At 41.4% G+C, this 15936-nt stretch overlaps 1 protein-coding gene across 3 annotated transcripts; it reads right to left on the bottom strand.

Annotated features, from left to right (window-relative positions):
• Positions 1 to 1352: 1352 nt before the first annotated feature.
• bmf2 (BCL2 modifying factor 2) lies at positions 1353 to 12028 on the bottom strand. Of its 3 annotated transcripts, none has more exons than XM_067572012.1 (4): positions 11880 to 12028; positions 8735 to 8968; positions 7165 to 7382; positions 1353 to 3996 (listed from the first exon to the last, which is right to left on the bottom strand). In XM_067572012.1, the coding sequence occupies exons 2-4, from the start codon at positions 8943 to 8945 to the stop codon at positions 3880 to 3882; spliced, it is 546 nt and encodes a 181-aa protein (XP_067428113.1). In that variant the 5' UTR covers positions 8946 to 8968; positions 11880 to 12028; the 3' UTR covers positions 1353 to 3879. The 3 variants fall into 3 exon arrangements, with proteins under 3 accessions (XP_067428113.1, XP_067428112.1, XP_067428114.1); XM_067572011.1 differs by lacking the exon at positions 11880 to 12028 and adding an exon at positions 11539 to 11834; XM_067572013.1 differs by lacking the exon at positions 11880 to 12028 and adding an exon at positions 9210 to 9639.
• Between the last annotated feature and the right edge of the window lie 3908 nt (positions 12029 to 15936).

The following is a 15936-nucleotide window of genomic DNA, read 5'->3' as shown; positions in this document are numbered from 1 at the left end:
TGCTGTACACTGTGTGTGCGCTTAAAAATGTTGTTTACTGTATGTGTGTGAACACTGCTTTTAAAATAAGAAACAAAACACAGGCTGTTTCAATTGTCAATAAAGTTTTAATGAAAAAAAAAACAGCAAAGTACCCATTTAACAAGAAATTGTAAGATTTCGAGAGCCAAGCTCCTATGTACAGCATATTGCACTAGAAAAAGAACAAACATCCCCCATCCTCTGTTCCCTCCATCCCTCCATGTCCTGCGCTGTTTGAAAGTGTGCAGTAGACACAGAGCAGTCCCAAAGATAACACAGCCAATGCTTGAATGAAAACTGCTACATCTGGACTGGGTCTCACTTCATAGGACACATGAATGTGAAATCCTTGAGACCACTCTGAATGTAAAGAAAGCAATGTGAAGACAATACAAACTCCCTGGCGCGCAGCACAGGAGTCTGAAATAAGTTCCACTGTTCAGTTCATGTATTAACAGAGATATTGTGGTTTTCACTCCATTAACTTACATTCAAACCCTTAAGATACAGATTTTTTTTTTTCCAGGAATGTTGGACATGCATTTTTACTCCATTTACATATATTGAAAAAAAGCCCTTGAACTGAGAGTGACACAGCAGACTTGGCAATATCCAAAAGTGAAAAATGCCACAACATTGAAAAAAAAGCAATCATAAAAAAGCAAAAAAGTTTTGTTGTTGTAGTTCTTTCTTCATCTTCTTACAAAAAGGTATGGAAAATTTTTGTTAAAATTTTGAATATAGATATAATAATAGCTGTCAAATTCATGTCTAATGTATAAAAAACACCAAATCACAGCACTTGACAGCAAAGATGCATTCTTTCTTGGATGTTCAAAAAACCGATCGAAGAAATTTGATATTAAAGACACTGAAGGTTGAACGTATAACGAATGTTTCATTTGCGTCAGGGTTGCAGCAGTGGTTGGTAACGACGACAGGCTCAGATCAACACCACACCGACTGGATGGCTGTTCAACCCACCTCACATACAAATAATACTGGGCACCATGGTGGCTCATTCCTCCTTCAAATGTAAACCCACAGCCCTACTAGATTGTAGATAATAAAGCACAAAAACCCAGACTAGCCAGGCCAGATCCAGCATATTACAGATCTTAAAAAGTTTCAAGAATCTAGAGGGGAAGTTCAGCACAGGAGTAGAAACAGAGAGGCGCAAAATACAGTATACAGGTAAGAAAATTGTTGTTTTTACAGTGCACATTGATTGCAAACAGTCGTTTCTGACTTTGAGAAGGTTTTGCGTGGTGAAACTCGCCGTTCCGTGCTGAGAGATGTCAAAGGTTGAGCCTGTGCCTCGTGAGCTGATGTGAGGAATCAAACTGGATTTTTTTTTTTTTTTGTATCAAGGCACAACGAACACGCTGTACTGTCTGTGCCAACGCTATTGTATCTGTTGATCTCACAGAGCCCAACTGAAACAAGAGCTGTTACCAGTGACTTTGGGTAATTATGCCAAGTGTTGATGATGATGTGGCAGGTCTGTTACTCACAAGGCACATTTTGTACATTTGATTGTCTGTTGTTCACGTGATTCATAAAGACTCACACCGTGCGTGTGAGAACGCACGAGGCACATGGCTTTAGTCCAACCTCTCCACACACTGGCATCTAACACACAACTGAATGCACATCAACAATGAGAAGAAAAAGGACTGTACACACTGAGATAGCAATCTATACAGTAGCACTGAGCAAATATACACAAAAATAAATTAGAATAAATTATCTCAAAGAAACCGAACAAAATGAAACTTGTTCTCGTTAAGGTCAGGGAGTAGTTAAACAAGATGTTGGGTGAGAGAGAACCAGAGGCTTTGGACTGAAGACCAGCGAGTGTGTCACAACTATCTGAATTGGCTCAGCGTTCAGTGTTTGCAGGAAACAAACATTTGGTTCAGCGACTCATGTAAAGGAAAAAAAAACCCTCCTGACAATCTGTAACACACTTCCATGTTGAGTAAAAAACTGCTTTGGAAAATGGAAACACTAATGAAACATCTTTGCTTGTTGAGCGTCATCTACTGCATCAATCAAAGACTGACAGCATGAATGAAGTATGTATGGATTCCTCTGTCAACAAAGGCAGCTTGTAACAAGCACCAGGTAACCAACATGTTTATTAACTACTCCCTGAAGAAAACAAAGAAGAATAAAACCCATCAGTGTCTTCAAAAGTTCATATGAATCTACAACAGACTGAAATAATACATCTACTGAGAAATTCTTATTTTGAGTCCTCAGACTTTTTCCATGTTAAACCTTACATTGAAGAACAGTGGCTGTGTCATTGCAAATTGCTGCACAAAATGCTGCAGTCGTCACACGAGGGTGTATAAAATATCTGCCCCGATGTGTCTGTGTTGATAAAAACGGTGTCTGAACTGTACAAAAGCTGTTCTTACTAAGTTGTCAGTGAAGCACTGGCCGTTTGGTGAAAGAAAGCACTTGTATGAGAGGTTGAGTTGAGATATTTCATACATTTAGATACAACTGGAGTGAAATAAAATAAAAATGCATTTCTGTAACTTTAACCCAAAGTGTTTTTCTGTAACAAAGTGGTAGAGATATTTGTTAAGATGTGTATTTCATTAAGAACACAACCATGTTGTGGGAAATGTCCTTCTATAGATGTCAGTTTGATTGCAAAAGCAACTGATCCCTAAGATTTTTACTCCTTTTACTGGCTTGAATATTGCTCACCCTAGTTTCATCTCTCTCACAGGCGACCCACAATGCAGCAAAGGGCAAATTTGTGATTGTCAAACTCCTGAAAAGCTTTAGAAAATGACACTTTTTCCAAATATTTTCAGCTGTCTGATTGTTTCCAGTTCCCTGATTGTAATCCCACAAGTGAGACTTGTTCGACTTTGTTTGTGCTTATTTGGTTTCAAAATTACAGCAGATTTTGGAAACAGTAAGCACACACTCCCACAAACACATGATCACGGATTGAAAGAGTAATCACAATTACGATGTTGCGTCTTGAAGTCACTTGACTAAAATATCTGCAGTACACCTAAATTCAAGTATGCATGCATTTATGCTTTAAATCAACAGGATCTGAATCTACACAGTGGGATTAGGCCACTTCTAACAAGATGAGTGGTACTGGAGGTGGAGATGCTGATGGCCGACACCAGTAAAAAGACACAGGTTGATACAATGTCTCTACATCTACAGTGGAAGTTGGTAAAACATAGCAGTGCAACACAGTTGTGCAACACCGCCACAATGTTGTGACAACCATTTTCAAATTAGCCAGTGTGGAACAGTAAAGGATAAGTACAGGGCTTATTGTTTTTCTGAGAATAAATTAGAAACGTGCCTCGAGTCCTCAAGGTTTTAAGTCAGTAACTTCAGCACAGAAATGTCCACATCCACAGTTTGTCGCCAAAAACATGGCCTAATCTTAAATCTCTTTCTTATGATCTCCTTGACGCAAAAGAGTTGTACTGTGGCAGGAGAGAATAAGGCATTCCCTGGACTGATGGAGGTCCTTCAAGACTTGAAATACCAAATACAAAGAGCAGTTTACTGTACAAAATAGGCAATCTTACAAATATTTCGAAAATATCTCTTCAAACACAATGGCTTCTTCTTGGAGAGGCGAAAAACCCAAAAAACCCAGAAAAAAACAACAAAAAAAAGAATTGTAATCAGTCTCCGTCCAGCGGTGACCAGTGTTTTCTTCATCGCATCTTCATATTCAATTAGAAAACAAAATCCAAACCCGTGTTCCATCTTACAGTGCCATCTCTTTAAGTCTGGTCCCTTGTCTATATATGAGGGGAGGAGGGGGACAAGGGCCGAGGCAAGGACCAGCAGGAAGTCCCCTCATCTCTGCTCTCCTCTCAGGCGGGGGATGACGGCCTGTCTTGGAAACAGAAAGCCAAACAGGGCCATCGTAAGGCGCATCCAGACAGGCAGGTTTTGTCTCTGGTGCCTCATGAACTGCAAGGAGACAGAAAAATAAGACAAGAACTTATTAGCATCAAGGAGGAAGACGTTAGATATTTTTAAAATTCCACATGGACAGTGCTTAATCACAATTACTACACTTGTCCGACTTTTATCGGTTGTGAAAATCACTTCACAGATCTATATTTGCATTCTCCGATTTCATCACAACAGGTTTTTGAGGTAAAGCGTTGTGAACTGTGGTAAACCCTGTGAGCCAAAACCATATGACCGAGGGGGGCTGGATGTTTCCACAACATTAACTTGTGTCTAGCAAACACGTCTGTTGCACGCAGGTCCTGCCTGATACGTCTGCCGAATGTATCAGGTGCAATGTTATTGTTTAGGGGGAGAATACGGAGGATGGACTAGATGAGAGGAACTCTACAGGCCGATGACTGAAGAACAAGACATTTCTAACCCCCAGGAGCTGTCTCTCATCACTCAAGTCTCCCTACCTCAGTCTTTAGACAGTTCCTCTTATTAAATCTGCAGTGTTGACTTCTAAACAAGAACCTCAAAGTGAAACCCTTTCAGAGAACGTGCTACATGTTTCATCACAGCTCTCTTGTAATAGCGAAGTCAGCTGAAAAATTACCAAAACAAAGCAAAGGAAACTGGAACTGTTCCCTCCTTTGGAAAAGCCTTCTCCCAGCTCTGTTATTTCCTATTGGGGTGTGCAGAACCTGTGGACTACAGACAGATGAAGGGGTTCCTGCTGCACCCTGCAACCCCCCCCCCCCAAACCCCCCATCTCTGATCCTGCACAGCTCCCACTGGCAACAGCCAGCGCTCAGATGTTGCAGCCTGTTGCATAAGCATTCTCGTTACAATCTCATTCTCTGCTCTCCCCATCAAGGTCTTTACCAGCCTAGCAATCAGAGGCTGCCACAGGCTATTTGATGCAGAACTAGCAGACTGAACTGCATTGAACCAGCACCGCTAAATGTAACCCTAATTGTCCTTAATTGCCTTAATTCTACAGTGCTGAGCTTATTTAAACAGTATTCTGGTTGGTTCCACATGAGGCTCATCTTTCTGCTCTCATTTGCGTGGGTAGCAGAGAACGGTGTGTATTTTGTTCGCCCTTTCTAGGTTAATGCACTCTGACGATTAAGAAAACTGACAATGTGCATGTTTGGAGGGGATTATCATTTTAATGGGCACACTTTGCACCCGAAAGTAGTCAAAACTGACAGATAAGACTCAAACCACAAATACAATCTGCTTCACGTAAACATAAAACCCACACATTAGCCCACACTGGCAACTTCTGCCTCAGAGAAATAAGTGAAAAAAGTCCAACAATAGAAGCAGAGAAGTGATTGGATATCATAAAGGATCACTTATTCTCCCTTTGGAATATTCCTACAACAGCAGTATCAGATCCTGCAGGATAAAACCAACTCGAGCGCCTCGCAGACAAAAAAGAAAATGTTCTCTCTTATCTCTCTGTCGCACAGTCACACACACACACACACAAACCAAAACACACACAAAGACGCACACACTGAGACAGTCAGCGGGACAACTGAGGTATTGTGGGTAGCCGTCATGTTACTGGCTGCGTCTATAAGTGTGTGAGTCAGACTCTATTTTTAGACGAGCATATAAACAGCCGGCCGAGTCTACCCAGACACAGACATGCTGCTCACTCCTGTTCGTGACAGTCGCATCGATCAGACGTGCTCTTTCTTAATCTATTAGTGGTTTTTGTTAAGATTTTTACATATATATATGTATCTCCTTCTCCACTAACCACAGAGTCAAGTGCTTTGCAAAACTTATAAACCACACCTTTGTTATCCACACAGACCCCATGGCAAAACAGTCACAGCAGCAGATAAGAAACTTGATACCCCTCCCAGTATATTTGTACTCATTAACAAAGTTTGCGATCATGTGACCAGTGTTAGCTCTCAGTCAGTCCGGTAACTGCTTTCCAAACACTGATATAAGCCGCCCCCCTGACCTGTTATCAAAAACACTGTGATACCAAGCCTTGCAGAGGGAGAACAGAGAAGTGTGCGTGCAGCCTTGTAGATGGAACATGTTTTCATCTCTTAAGTTTAAAGACATCCGTGAGGCTGTCCTGCCATATTTCCATGTGGATTTTTTTTTTCTTGACATGCACAATTAGCTACAGAACATGAACTACACAGGGAATATATCCTTAACTATTCCCCGGGGAGCTGCGCAACAGTGAGCCTCTACTTTTAATCGCTTCATCATCCCTAAAGCCTCGGCACGTCCCAGTTTTGGTGCTTCATGTGGACTGTTCAGTATACAGCACACTTGATATGCAAAACTGTCTAGTTTCAGGAAAAGCACACAAGAAACAAACAGAAAGTTGATTTTATCTTTTAAATTACAGTACAATTACAGGGACAGATGAGAGCATAGATTTCACTCATTTGTTTTCTTTTCTTCTGTCTTTGTAGACCAGGAAACTTAACCCTAATATTCCTTTTGACTGTAATGACACGGTATCAGTGCTACTGACACAGTATTGGCAGTGTAATCTATCTGTTCAGTTCAAGTGTACTGTTTCTGTGGTTTATATGACACAGATGACACTGACCACAACGTCAAACTAAGAATCAATGTCAATCAAAAATGTCTTTGTAACAGATCGTTGTGATATTAGTTTCTTAGTTTAAGTATCATGTATGAAATGACTAAATCCTGCCTTATTAGTGATTTAGGATTTTTCCTTCAGTGTGGCCAAGAAAGCGGTTGAATCACTGCTCAGGCTATTTTTATCCTGTGTGGGTTGTGGCCAATCCAGCTGGCAAAATGTTCTGTCCCTTTCTTCCCAAGAGTGAGCTGCAAACTTGCACAAGGTAGCTGTGAACCTTGTATCCAATCAAGTAAAAGCTGACAAGCACAAAGAGTTCACACACACACACACACACACACACACAAACTTTTTGTCTCAAGTTTGCATTACACTCTGTTCCACAAGAAAATACAATGTGTGTCCTAGCAGCCACTTACACCCTGTGTCACTTGCAGCAGCACTTTCTAGGAAATGTGCAAAAATCTGTGTCTTCTTTAGGGTAATATAAGTCCACGTGTGTTCATACAGTTGGCACTTTCACACTTTGTGCTTGAGTGTGCATACAAGCTGTATGGACACTGACGGATCCACCTCTGGCTTACCAGTTCAACGTGATCCTGGTGGAACTTGTCTCCGATCTCCCGAAGTTTTCGGCCAATTTGCGCCTCGACGCTCACCCCTGCCTGTTCCTCGGGCCTCTCTGCCATCCTGTCATCTTCCTGCCCTCTCCCCTCCTCCTCCTCCTCTTCAATTTGCCTCTCTCCCCGGTCCTCCATAGGCTCAAACTGAGCGGGGAAATGTGAGCGTAATCCAGCGTTGCCTAAAAGGAAAGTATCAAGCCTCTTAAAACTTGTGTTCATTGTCTAAAATGCTGAGAGAGGTTTTTATTGTCAGATGAGTATACGGCTAAATCTTAGAATAAGCCAAGCTATCTTGATTTACTGTTACTTCAAACACAGCTGTGTATGACTAGCTTAGTCAAACATACAGCATTTGCTGTACTTTACACTGCTGCCGTAATGCTTTCTGAAACCCGAACAGGTTTTATCATATCTTCCCGTGGATGGACAAATTACAAGGTACATACTCTGAGTACAACTGAAGAGTCCACAAACAAGAAAGAGTGTTAGTAGGTGGGAAACTCAAACACCTTATTAAATCAACAACGGCCTCAGTGAACTGCTTCTTTTCTGTGGGCTGTGTCACTGAGTTTACTCATTGCCTTGAGCATGCGCCTCTGCAGTCATGCCACTTGGAGGGAAAACAATTTTTTTATATTATCATGTGCAGAATGCCCCGCTATTCTGTCTCATCGTGGGCCATAACATCCCTACCAAAACGGAGCGCTAGGGACTGTTTAGGGAGAAGAAATGGCGCTGGGCCAAGTGCATGACATCCATTACTGGTTAGATTACAATGAACGACGGGGTAGTAAGAGTCAGTGGTGTTTATGTATTGATGACTTTTAAACACAGAACAATATGTACCTCTCACACACTGACACTGAGTCAACAAACAAACAACCTCCTACTTCAACGTCCATTCAATTCAATTAGGGTGATGTCACACTGATTTGATTAGACACGGGAAAACAATATTGAATTAAAACTGATGGACGTATTAGTGTGGGTATGTACCTTTATGTATGTATGAAATTATTGTTGTCTGTTTTTATTTTTTCTTATTCAATAAATGCTATTTAATAATGCAAAAAAATAAAATTCCAGCACCACAAAGGCTAGAATGTGATTATCATTTATCAAATTTAAGGTTAAGTACATATTTACTGGGTATTATGTAAGACAGATAAACTTAAATATACACAGTAAACAAACTGTTTCTTAGAATAGCATGTTTCTCAAGTTCTCAGTAGGCATTTTACACTACTAGGGGATCGCCCAGCTACAAGGAAAATTAATTTCTAGGCCTATCTGTTTTGCTTTAATAATTTTATATGGAATTCAGTTTGTCTCACAGACCAAGAAAAATGAAAACACCAGAGTGTAGCTCTCATCTTAAACTGTCTGAAATCAATTTTTATCATTTGGAGCTTTGAGGACAGTTTCCAGCGATTGACCCACCAGATAATCAGAGTGACAAATACTTAATTCAATTCTGTACACTCAGTTTCTAAAACCGTAAGCAGGCTCACAATATCTCGCCCCTCCTTACCGTGAAAGGGTATGCGAGGCAAGCCGCAGGACAGCGCGTTGATGCTGATGCTGTTGTTATTGTGGCTCTGCGACGTGGGCACAGCAGCGGTGACAGTAGGGAGGGCCTGTCCGGCGATCTGCGTGGCTCGGTTTTCGTATTTGACGTCCCTAAAGGGCGTTCCCCAGGGCTGCGAGATGGGCCGTGACATGTCCTCCTCCTCATCATCCATCCGACGCCTTAGCGGTAAACTCCCTGGAGGGGATAAGGGGACACGTGATGGAAACTTTAGAATAAGTGTTTGAAACTGCTTTGGTCGGGTAAATATTAAATGTATTTGTGAGAATGTGTTTATGATCTTTGCTTCGCAGGTAATTTGGGTGTGATTTGTTTCAAGACCAAACAAAATGTGCCAAATATCATCCTGTTATTAGTGGAAACTTTACCCTTTAGCAAAGTTTCTGCCTACATTAAAAGGAAATAAATCATTAGTCACCATAATGCCTGGTAAGAGGCTTATGTTGTGTGAGGTAATGCTGAAAACAAACAAGCAGAGATGGATTGAGTCAGGAGCAAAGCTGGATCTGCCAATGTAAATTCATATGTTAAGTGAGGTAATAAACATAAAAGGGGCCAGATTTAGCTAAAGCTCTTTTATAATATAGTGATTAGTAGCAACAGAAGCATCATGTATGGAAACACCCTGTGTAGGGGGACCCAGTGGGCGGCTAAAAATGCCACGCCAGATCTGCCACCCTGCCGCAGCAGATTTTGCCAAGCTGTTCCTGATAATGTGCCAAATTGTAATTGAGTGCCAAAATATCCACCCGAGAGGCTTTTTTCCCCTCAGAGTTACCTTAATCTGGAACAGTGTGCCACAGAGCAGAGCAGTCAGGGGATTAGGGTCCTCCTGCACAAGTATGCTGCTCAACAGTAAGACCTATGCTCCTTGTCCCCCCCCCCCCTCTCTCTCTTTCAACCACACAATCACTGGATAGTTGCCTGTCTACACAATCAGTACACACACACACAGCAGCAGGTGGTGTGTGAGTGAAACCTCAGTGAAACCAAAGTTCTGGCTAGACTGTCATGTGCTGCGTGCAGCAGCCGTTTCATGAGGGAGATAACGAGTTTCACTCCATCCTTTACTGCGCCTGCTGAACGCAAACACTTGCACTCTTCTTCCTTGTTGGCCACATGCCACAATCTGAACTACTGTTTCATCTTTTTGTCATGGGTGTCTGTCTTTTCCTTTTGTTGTGTAAGTGGAGACAAATGGGCTTGGTTGACTGGCAAATGCAAAAGTTGAAACTGGATACACTGGTATTGTGTTTACTGAGTGTGGCGGCCCCAGTTGTATATCTCTCTGTTAAAGTGTCCCTTTGCATGATGTCATATTATATGGAGTCACAGGAGGAAACCGCAATTCTGAACAGCAATGGAAAAACACTGTCTGGTTATCAGATTGTCTGTGTGTTTAAAATACAATATTGACCAACAAATCCTGTGACATCCATTGTTCCAGGGACATTTGTGATAAATTAGTCAATTTCACCAATGCCCACTAATTAATTGTGCATTACTGATATTCAACACAGACCTACTCTGTATTAAGTTCTCCTCCAGGGAAATTAAGTAGTATATTAAGTAATGTTACTCAAGCAAAAAGGGCACCTCTGCAACTATGCAGCAAGTTTCACTGAGATCAAATGTGCACTTGTGTTTTGTGTCAAGCCCTGTCTTGAATTTCCACTGGCAGTCAACAGAGGACTGGCAAGATTACCATAGTGTCAGACACATAAAAAAACAAACAGAGACAGGGAGACACACAGAAAGACATTACACACAGAGACACACACTGCCCAGGGCAGCAGGGAGGCCTGGCAGCCACCACAGTGCTGGTCAGAGGCTCAAAGCTGCACAAGAGAGTGGCTCCCTCTGCTGCACCATCTGTGCACCGGGCTCTCCTCCATGCATGGACTCAGGCAGAGGGGCACACAAGGTGAGCTCTGTGGCTATTTCACCTTCTGGCTTTATGTAACCAGGAATACATATCCTATGGACATCGGTATAAAAGTGACATGATCCAATAAAGTCCCAGAGCTTTACCTGTCATTGGAAAACGACAAGAGCAAAGCCCAACTGAATAATTTGTAACGTTATCTGTTAAGTGAATTATATTTCGGTGGTGTTGTTGCAAGTTACCACTGGGATTACAATTGTAATCCTGAAATGACTAACTAATTGGGATTTTAATTAAGTTAGTTTCGAGTGGTTTATATGTGGGCTACGGAGGAGCACCGGGAATGTGCTGCTTCGTTATCCGCATCAGGAGCACAATGCCCGGGGCTGTACCGGAGCGTAAAGACGCCAAGTCCGACAGCTCAACACCGAAGCATTACGGAGCTAACAGAATTTAAAAACAACAACGACCACAGCTAAAGCATCATTTATTTCCTCGTCTAAAATAAAGCAGCTACAACTTTAGCCTTAGTTGTGATTAATTTTCTACATGTGACAGCGACCACCATCTGATTTCAGAAACATTTAGGACAGTTTTATAACGGTTAACGCTTCTCGCTGCCATTATCCTCCGTTGACACTTTCTCACGTTACTTCGCCTGACAACTCTTCCCCAAAACCAACACAACTGAGATAAGAAAGCCGACAGGTTCACTCACTCGAAGCAAATATTACTTACTTCTGCATAAAATACATAGAAAAAAACCATCACAAGTCATTTTACACTGATGCAATGACTAGTGTTGAACGCTAATTAGCCGTAACATTGTGTAATGACAAAACACAAAAGTAACGTTACAGACCAACGGTTTGTCCTTTAAATACCGGGACGCTGAGAATCCACACGCGCGCTGTCATGGATTAAACCAGTTATTTCTCCACTTTATTCACTTCGTACGTTGAAACGAGAGAAGAAAGCCTCGCTGATATGAAGAACAGGGCAGAAATACATCTATTAAAAAGAAAAATGCTCTCTGCCGTATGCCAACGCTCCGGTAAATCCGCTCATCCCGTCTCTGCCCGGGCATGCCCGCACATTTGTTGACAAACTCCCACAAACGGCAAAGCACGCGACGGCACTGACACGATTTCTTCTTCTTCTTCTCTTTTGTTGTAAATTTGAACAAGCGACCGTTAAACTCACCGCCAGCAAACGCGCTTTCCGTTGTGATGGGTGGTATCTTGACAAACTTGCTGTTACTCCTTGTTTCCAACAGACTCCGGTGATGAGACTTGTATCCCTCTTTGCATTGCAGCCTCTCATGGATGTTTGCTGACTAGAGTGAGGTTGTTTTTTTCTGTGTCAAAAACGGTCCGCCCCGACTGCTGGGACCCGCCCCTTGTTAATACTATGAGAGGGGGGGTCAGCTACTCATCAGTGTTATGCATATACAGCATACTGACCGGGATAAAATGTGTCTTTGCCTTAAAAATGACTTTATATTTGCATTTTAAGGAAATGGGAAGTAGTGGAGCAATCATATTTTTGTGTGTAAAGTCTCAATAGTTAAATAGCTGAAAAACTACATTTCTATCTGAACTGAGTGGAGTAGAAGTATAAAGTGGCATGAAATGGAAATACTCAAAGCACAAGTACCATATATCTGTATTGAGTGCATTTTGTTTTATTGCACCACTGTGGGTTGACATCATCTTAATTGCCAAATTAATCATTTGTCATTTGGGTATTTTATGCCTGAATCGCCTATTAAAAATGTGAAAAATATACACTGTTTCAGATTTAAAATGCATAAGATGTTGAGCTCATTCTGTATTGTTGTTAGTGGAAAAAAAATATTGCGGCTGGCCCTTTAAGAGAACAACCCTCCTCGCGACCATAAGCTGGTGACACGCAGTGGACCAATCAGATGCTTTGTTTTGGTCCCGCCTTTTGCTTCGTGTATCTTGACACGTGGAGGGGGAAAAACACAAACCTAGATAAGACATGTGACTGCTTTCAGCGCTCAGCTCAGCTGATTGGGAGCTGCTGCTAGATGGAGTGATTGCACCCACCCAATTGCGGGGGTCGATGTGATGATGAGCTGTGATATTGTCAAGGCAACAAATAGATTTACAAATTTAATTGTCATATGCATGTTTGTGACCCATTAGATAGCAAGAAATTCTGTGTTCTCTGTGACAATAATGTGTGTAGAAGAGCCATAACAAAACCCCAAAACTTAACATAACCAGTGCTGAAATGTAACTAAGTGCAGTTATTCAAGTGCAGTACTTATGTGCAATTTTGAGGTACTTACTTTACTTGAGTGTTACCATGTTATGCTACTTTATACCTCTACTCCACAACATTGCAGGGGCCAATATTGTACTTGTTTCACTTCACTGTATTGATCTGAAAGCTATACTTACTAGTTACCTTGCAGATTAAGATTTTACAAGCCATGATATGCTTATAAATGATGCATTGGATCATATATTACCCAACAATATAGTAATCAAAACAATCTCCACTTTGATCAACTACAACATTAAAATGCTGTTTACACATTAATGAGTGTTTTACTACTGTATCGGTATTAGTACTCTAACACTCTGGAGGGGGCACTTCCACAGAATGAATACTTACTTTTGATACTTTATGTATATTTTGCTTCTGACAATTCTTCTGTATGAAATAATACTTTTGAACGCAGGACTTTTATTTGTTATGGAGTATTTTCTTTTACATTGTGGTATTTCTACTTTTGAATACTGATTCCACCATTAAGCATAACATAACATAACATAACATAACATAACATAACATAACATAACATAACATAACATAACATAACATAAGATAGCAGGATTCCACCATGCTTCCTGGCTTGACAACAATGTATAAACATAAAGCCATTTTCAGTTCAGCCCCTGCAGGCACCCACTGTTGAACATGGTGTTCCCCTCTGATGGATGTACAGTGACAGTGGAATAAACAGCAGTTGTGGCTGGTGACCCTCATTACATGGCTGGGGCACGCCTACGCATGGCATCACTCAATAGGGGAAGAAAAAAAAAAAAGTACAGTGAAATCAAGCCTGATCTGTAAAAAGGGGTTACTGAGTGCAAAACAACCAGGATAGAAGAGTGAGACTATTTGATCCATCGTGTGAGTCAGATTTTTCCCAGGAGACAATTTCTAGATGAAAGCAGATGCTGTTGCTTTTGCGTGGAGCACTGGTCAGCCCATACAGGATGTTATGTTTTCACACTGTCCCACTCCTTTGTTGTACAGCTGCTAACGTGTGAAGTGTGATTTTCTCAACTTTTCACAAAATTCCTGTGCACATTTTTTTTTTTTTATGGGCAGCTTTGGGAGAGCCAGCAAACAACCCCTGCTTGGCCTAGCTTGTTTAAGCTGCCGCCTGACGGCTCCCAACCCCCCTCCACCACTCCAGTCATGCAGCGAAAGGGACCCCACCCAAAATTTGGAAGAGGAGATGATGGTTGTTTTTTTCTCATTCTCTCTTTCTCCCTCTTGTGTGTGTGTGATTTCTTTTTTTTGGGGGGGGGGGGGGGGGGGGGGGGGGGGGGGGGGGTTGTGCTGTAAAGCTCAAAAAAGCCCATCAGCTGTCAATCAATGAACATTCAAGCAGATTGCATGCAAAGGAAATGGACAAAAATAAACCGCATTTCAATTATTTTGCTCTACAGAAGCTGGCTTGTCTACTGCCTGCAGCTTGACTGCCGTCACATAAAATAAATCCCCACTACATAGTAATTGTTAGCATTCAAGTTGCATTAACAGTATAGAATAAAATGTTAAATTAGACCTACTGACACATTGCTAATACAACTATTGTTGCTTCTTCAGCTGCATCTATGACCCAGTGCAACATAAAGAACTGAGGTCAAATGACCCTATATTATTTTTTCTGTTGTCAACCGCTGTTTAGATATTTTTTCATTTGAAGGACACATCTGTGTTGTGAGAATAATTACTAATAAATACCTCGTCACACTGTTTGAAGAATAATAAGGAGGAAAACTCCCACTGGAATTAGAAAGTGAAAAGCATCAGTTTTGCTACAGTTTGATGTGGTAATCAGGCATTTTACGCTACTTTTTATAGGTGGAACATTTCAAAAATTAATTAGTCCACTGTGTGCCGCCTTTGGAAAACAAAGAAATGAAAAAAATCGAATCGCCCATAAACATTTCAACGCTTTTTTTTCTCCCCTGAGTTCCCTTTATCAATAACTAATTAGTGTTCCCAAACAATAGCTCTAAGAATAGTGCATTTCAATCACAGTCAGTTATCTCATTGCCAGTGGACTCTGGGGTATTCAGTCGTTTTTCATCAGTTAAACTGTGGTTTGGAGAAGTCTTGTTGTCTTTTGAACGCAGAGCTGTTAACCACATTTGTGTTGCAAATCTTATTTTTTTCCCCTGTTTTCACAGAGAACATAACATGATACGCTGTCAATGCTCGAGATTCAGAAACACAAACGTCATGCATTGTGCAATCTCACACACTGTTTTAAGTCATTTGCTGTCTTTTGCTTTCAAGTGCACAGCTTCAACCCCTTTGAAGAGGGAAAACAGCCTTTGTGTTGGTGCTGAACTCAGAACTTGTCATCTAAACTGAAACTTCCAGTACCTCTAATGTGTCAGGCGCAGTGGCAGACAATGTGTCCCAGCCCATTTTTATCTGAGCAATTCTCCCCAGTGAGGCAGTCAAAAATTCTCCACAGTGAGTTATTTCTGACTACATGCTGCCAGCAGAGGTGATAAGTCTCTGGATGTTGAAATTTTTCAAAGTTCACTGCATAATGATACAATTTGCTTTGTGGCTTTTTCCCTAATGGTGCCTGACGTCCAGACGCTTTGTCTTCAATCTTCAATCCGTTCCACACCCAAACAACTGTATCGCTGTTTGTGCATCTACTGCATTACAATTTTATGGTTTCCAACACCTTCCCATTTAATTATCTACACAAATCCCTGTTTTAAAAGGTTGTTTTTCACATAAATTGATTGTGAAATTATGTGACAGAGATGGCAAGTTTTCACAGGTTATTGAAAACCTCTGTCCGCCTCCGCCCCTCCTCCCCCTGTCTGTTCTGTCAACACCTCTTGATTTTAACCACAGGTACAGCAGGGGCTCAGCCAATGAATGTGGCTCTCCCAGAGTTCATCCAAAGGTAACACATTTGAAGCCCACAACCACCCGAGGGAAACGCTTTCCTCGGATTCTGCGT

This window comes from Thunnus thynnus, chromosome 18 (assembly GCF_963924715.1).
Source record: "Thunnus thynnus chromosome 18, fThuThy2.1, whole genome shotgun sequence".
NCBI classification, from domain to species: Eukaryota; Metazoa; Chordata; class Actinopteri; order Scombriformes; family Scombridae; genus Thunnus; species Thunnus thynnus.
This window is presented reverse-complemented; position numbering and strand designations above follow the sequence as displayed.

What these genes read in the sequence shown, in the direction of transcription:
- bmf2 (XM_067572011.1), bottom strand. Translation starts at nt 11,593, where the DNA reads ATGACAGCGCGCGTGTGGATTCTCAGCGTCCCGGTATTTAAAGGACAA. An exon ending in ATTTAAAGGACAAACCGTTG is followed by an intron (nt 8,969 to 11,538) that starts GTCTGTAACGTT and finishes TATCCCCTCCAG; the next exon opens with GGAGTTTACCGCTAAGGCGT. An exon ending in ACCAGGATCACGTTGAACTG is followed by an intron (nt 3,997 to 7,164) that starts GTAAGCCAGAGG and finishes GTCTCCTTGCAG; the next exon opens with TTCATGAGGCACCAGAGACA.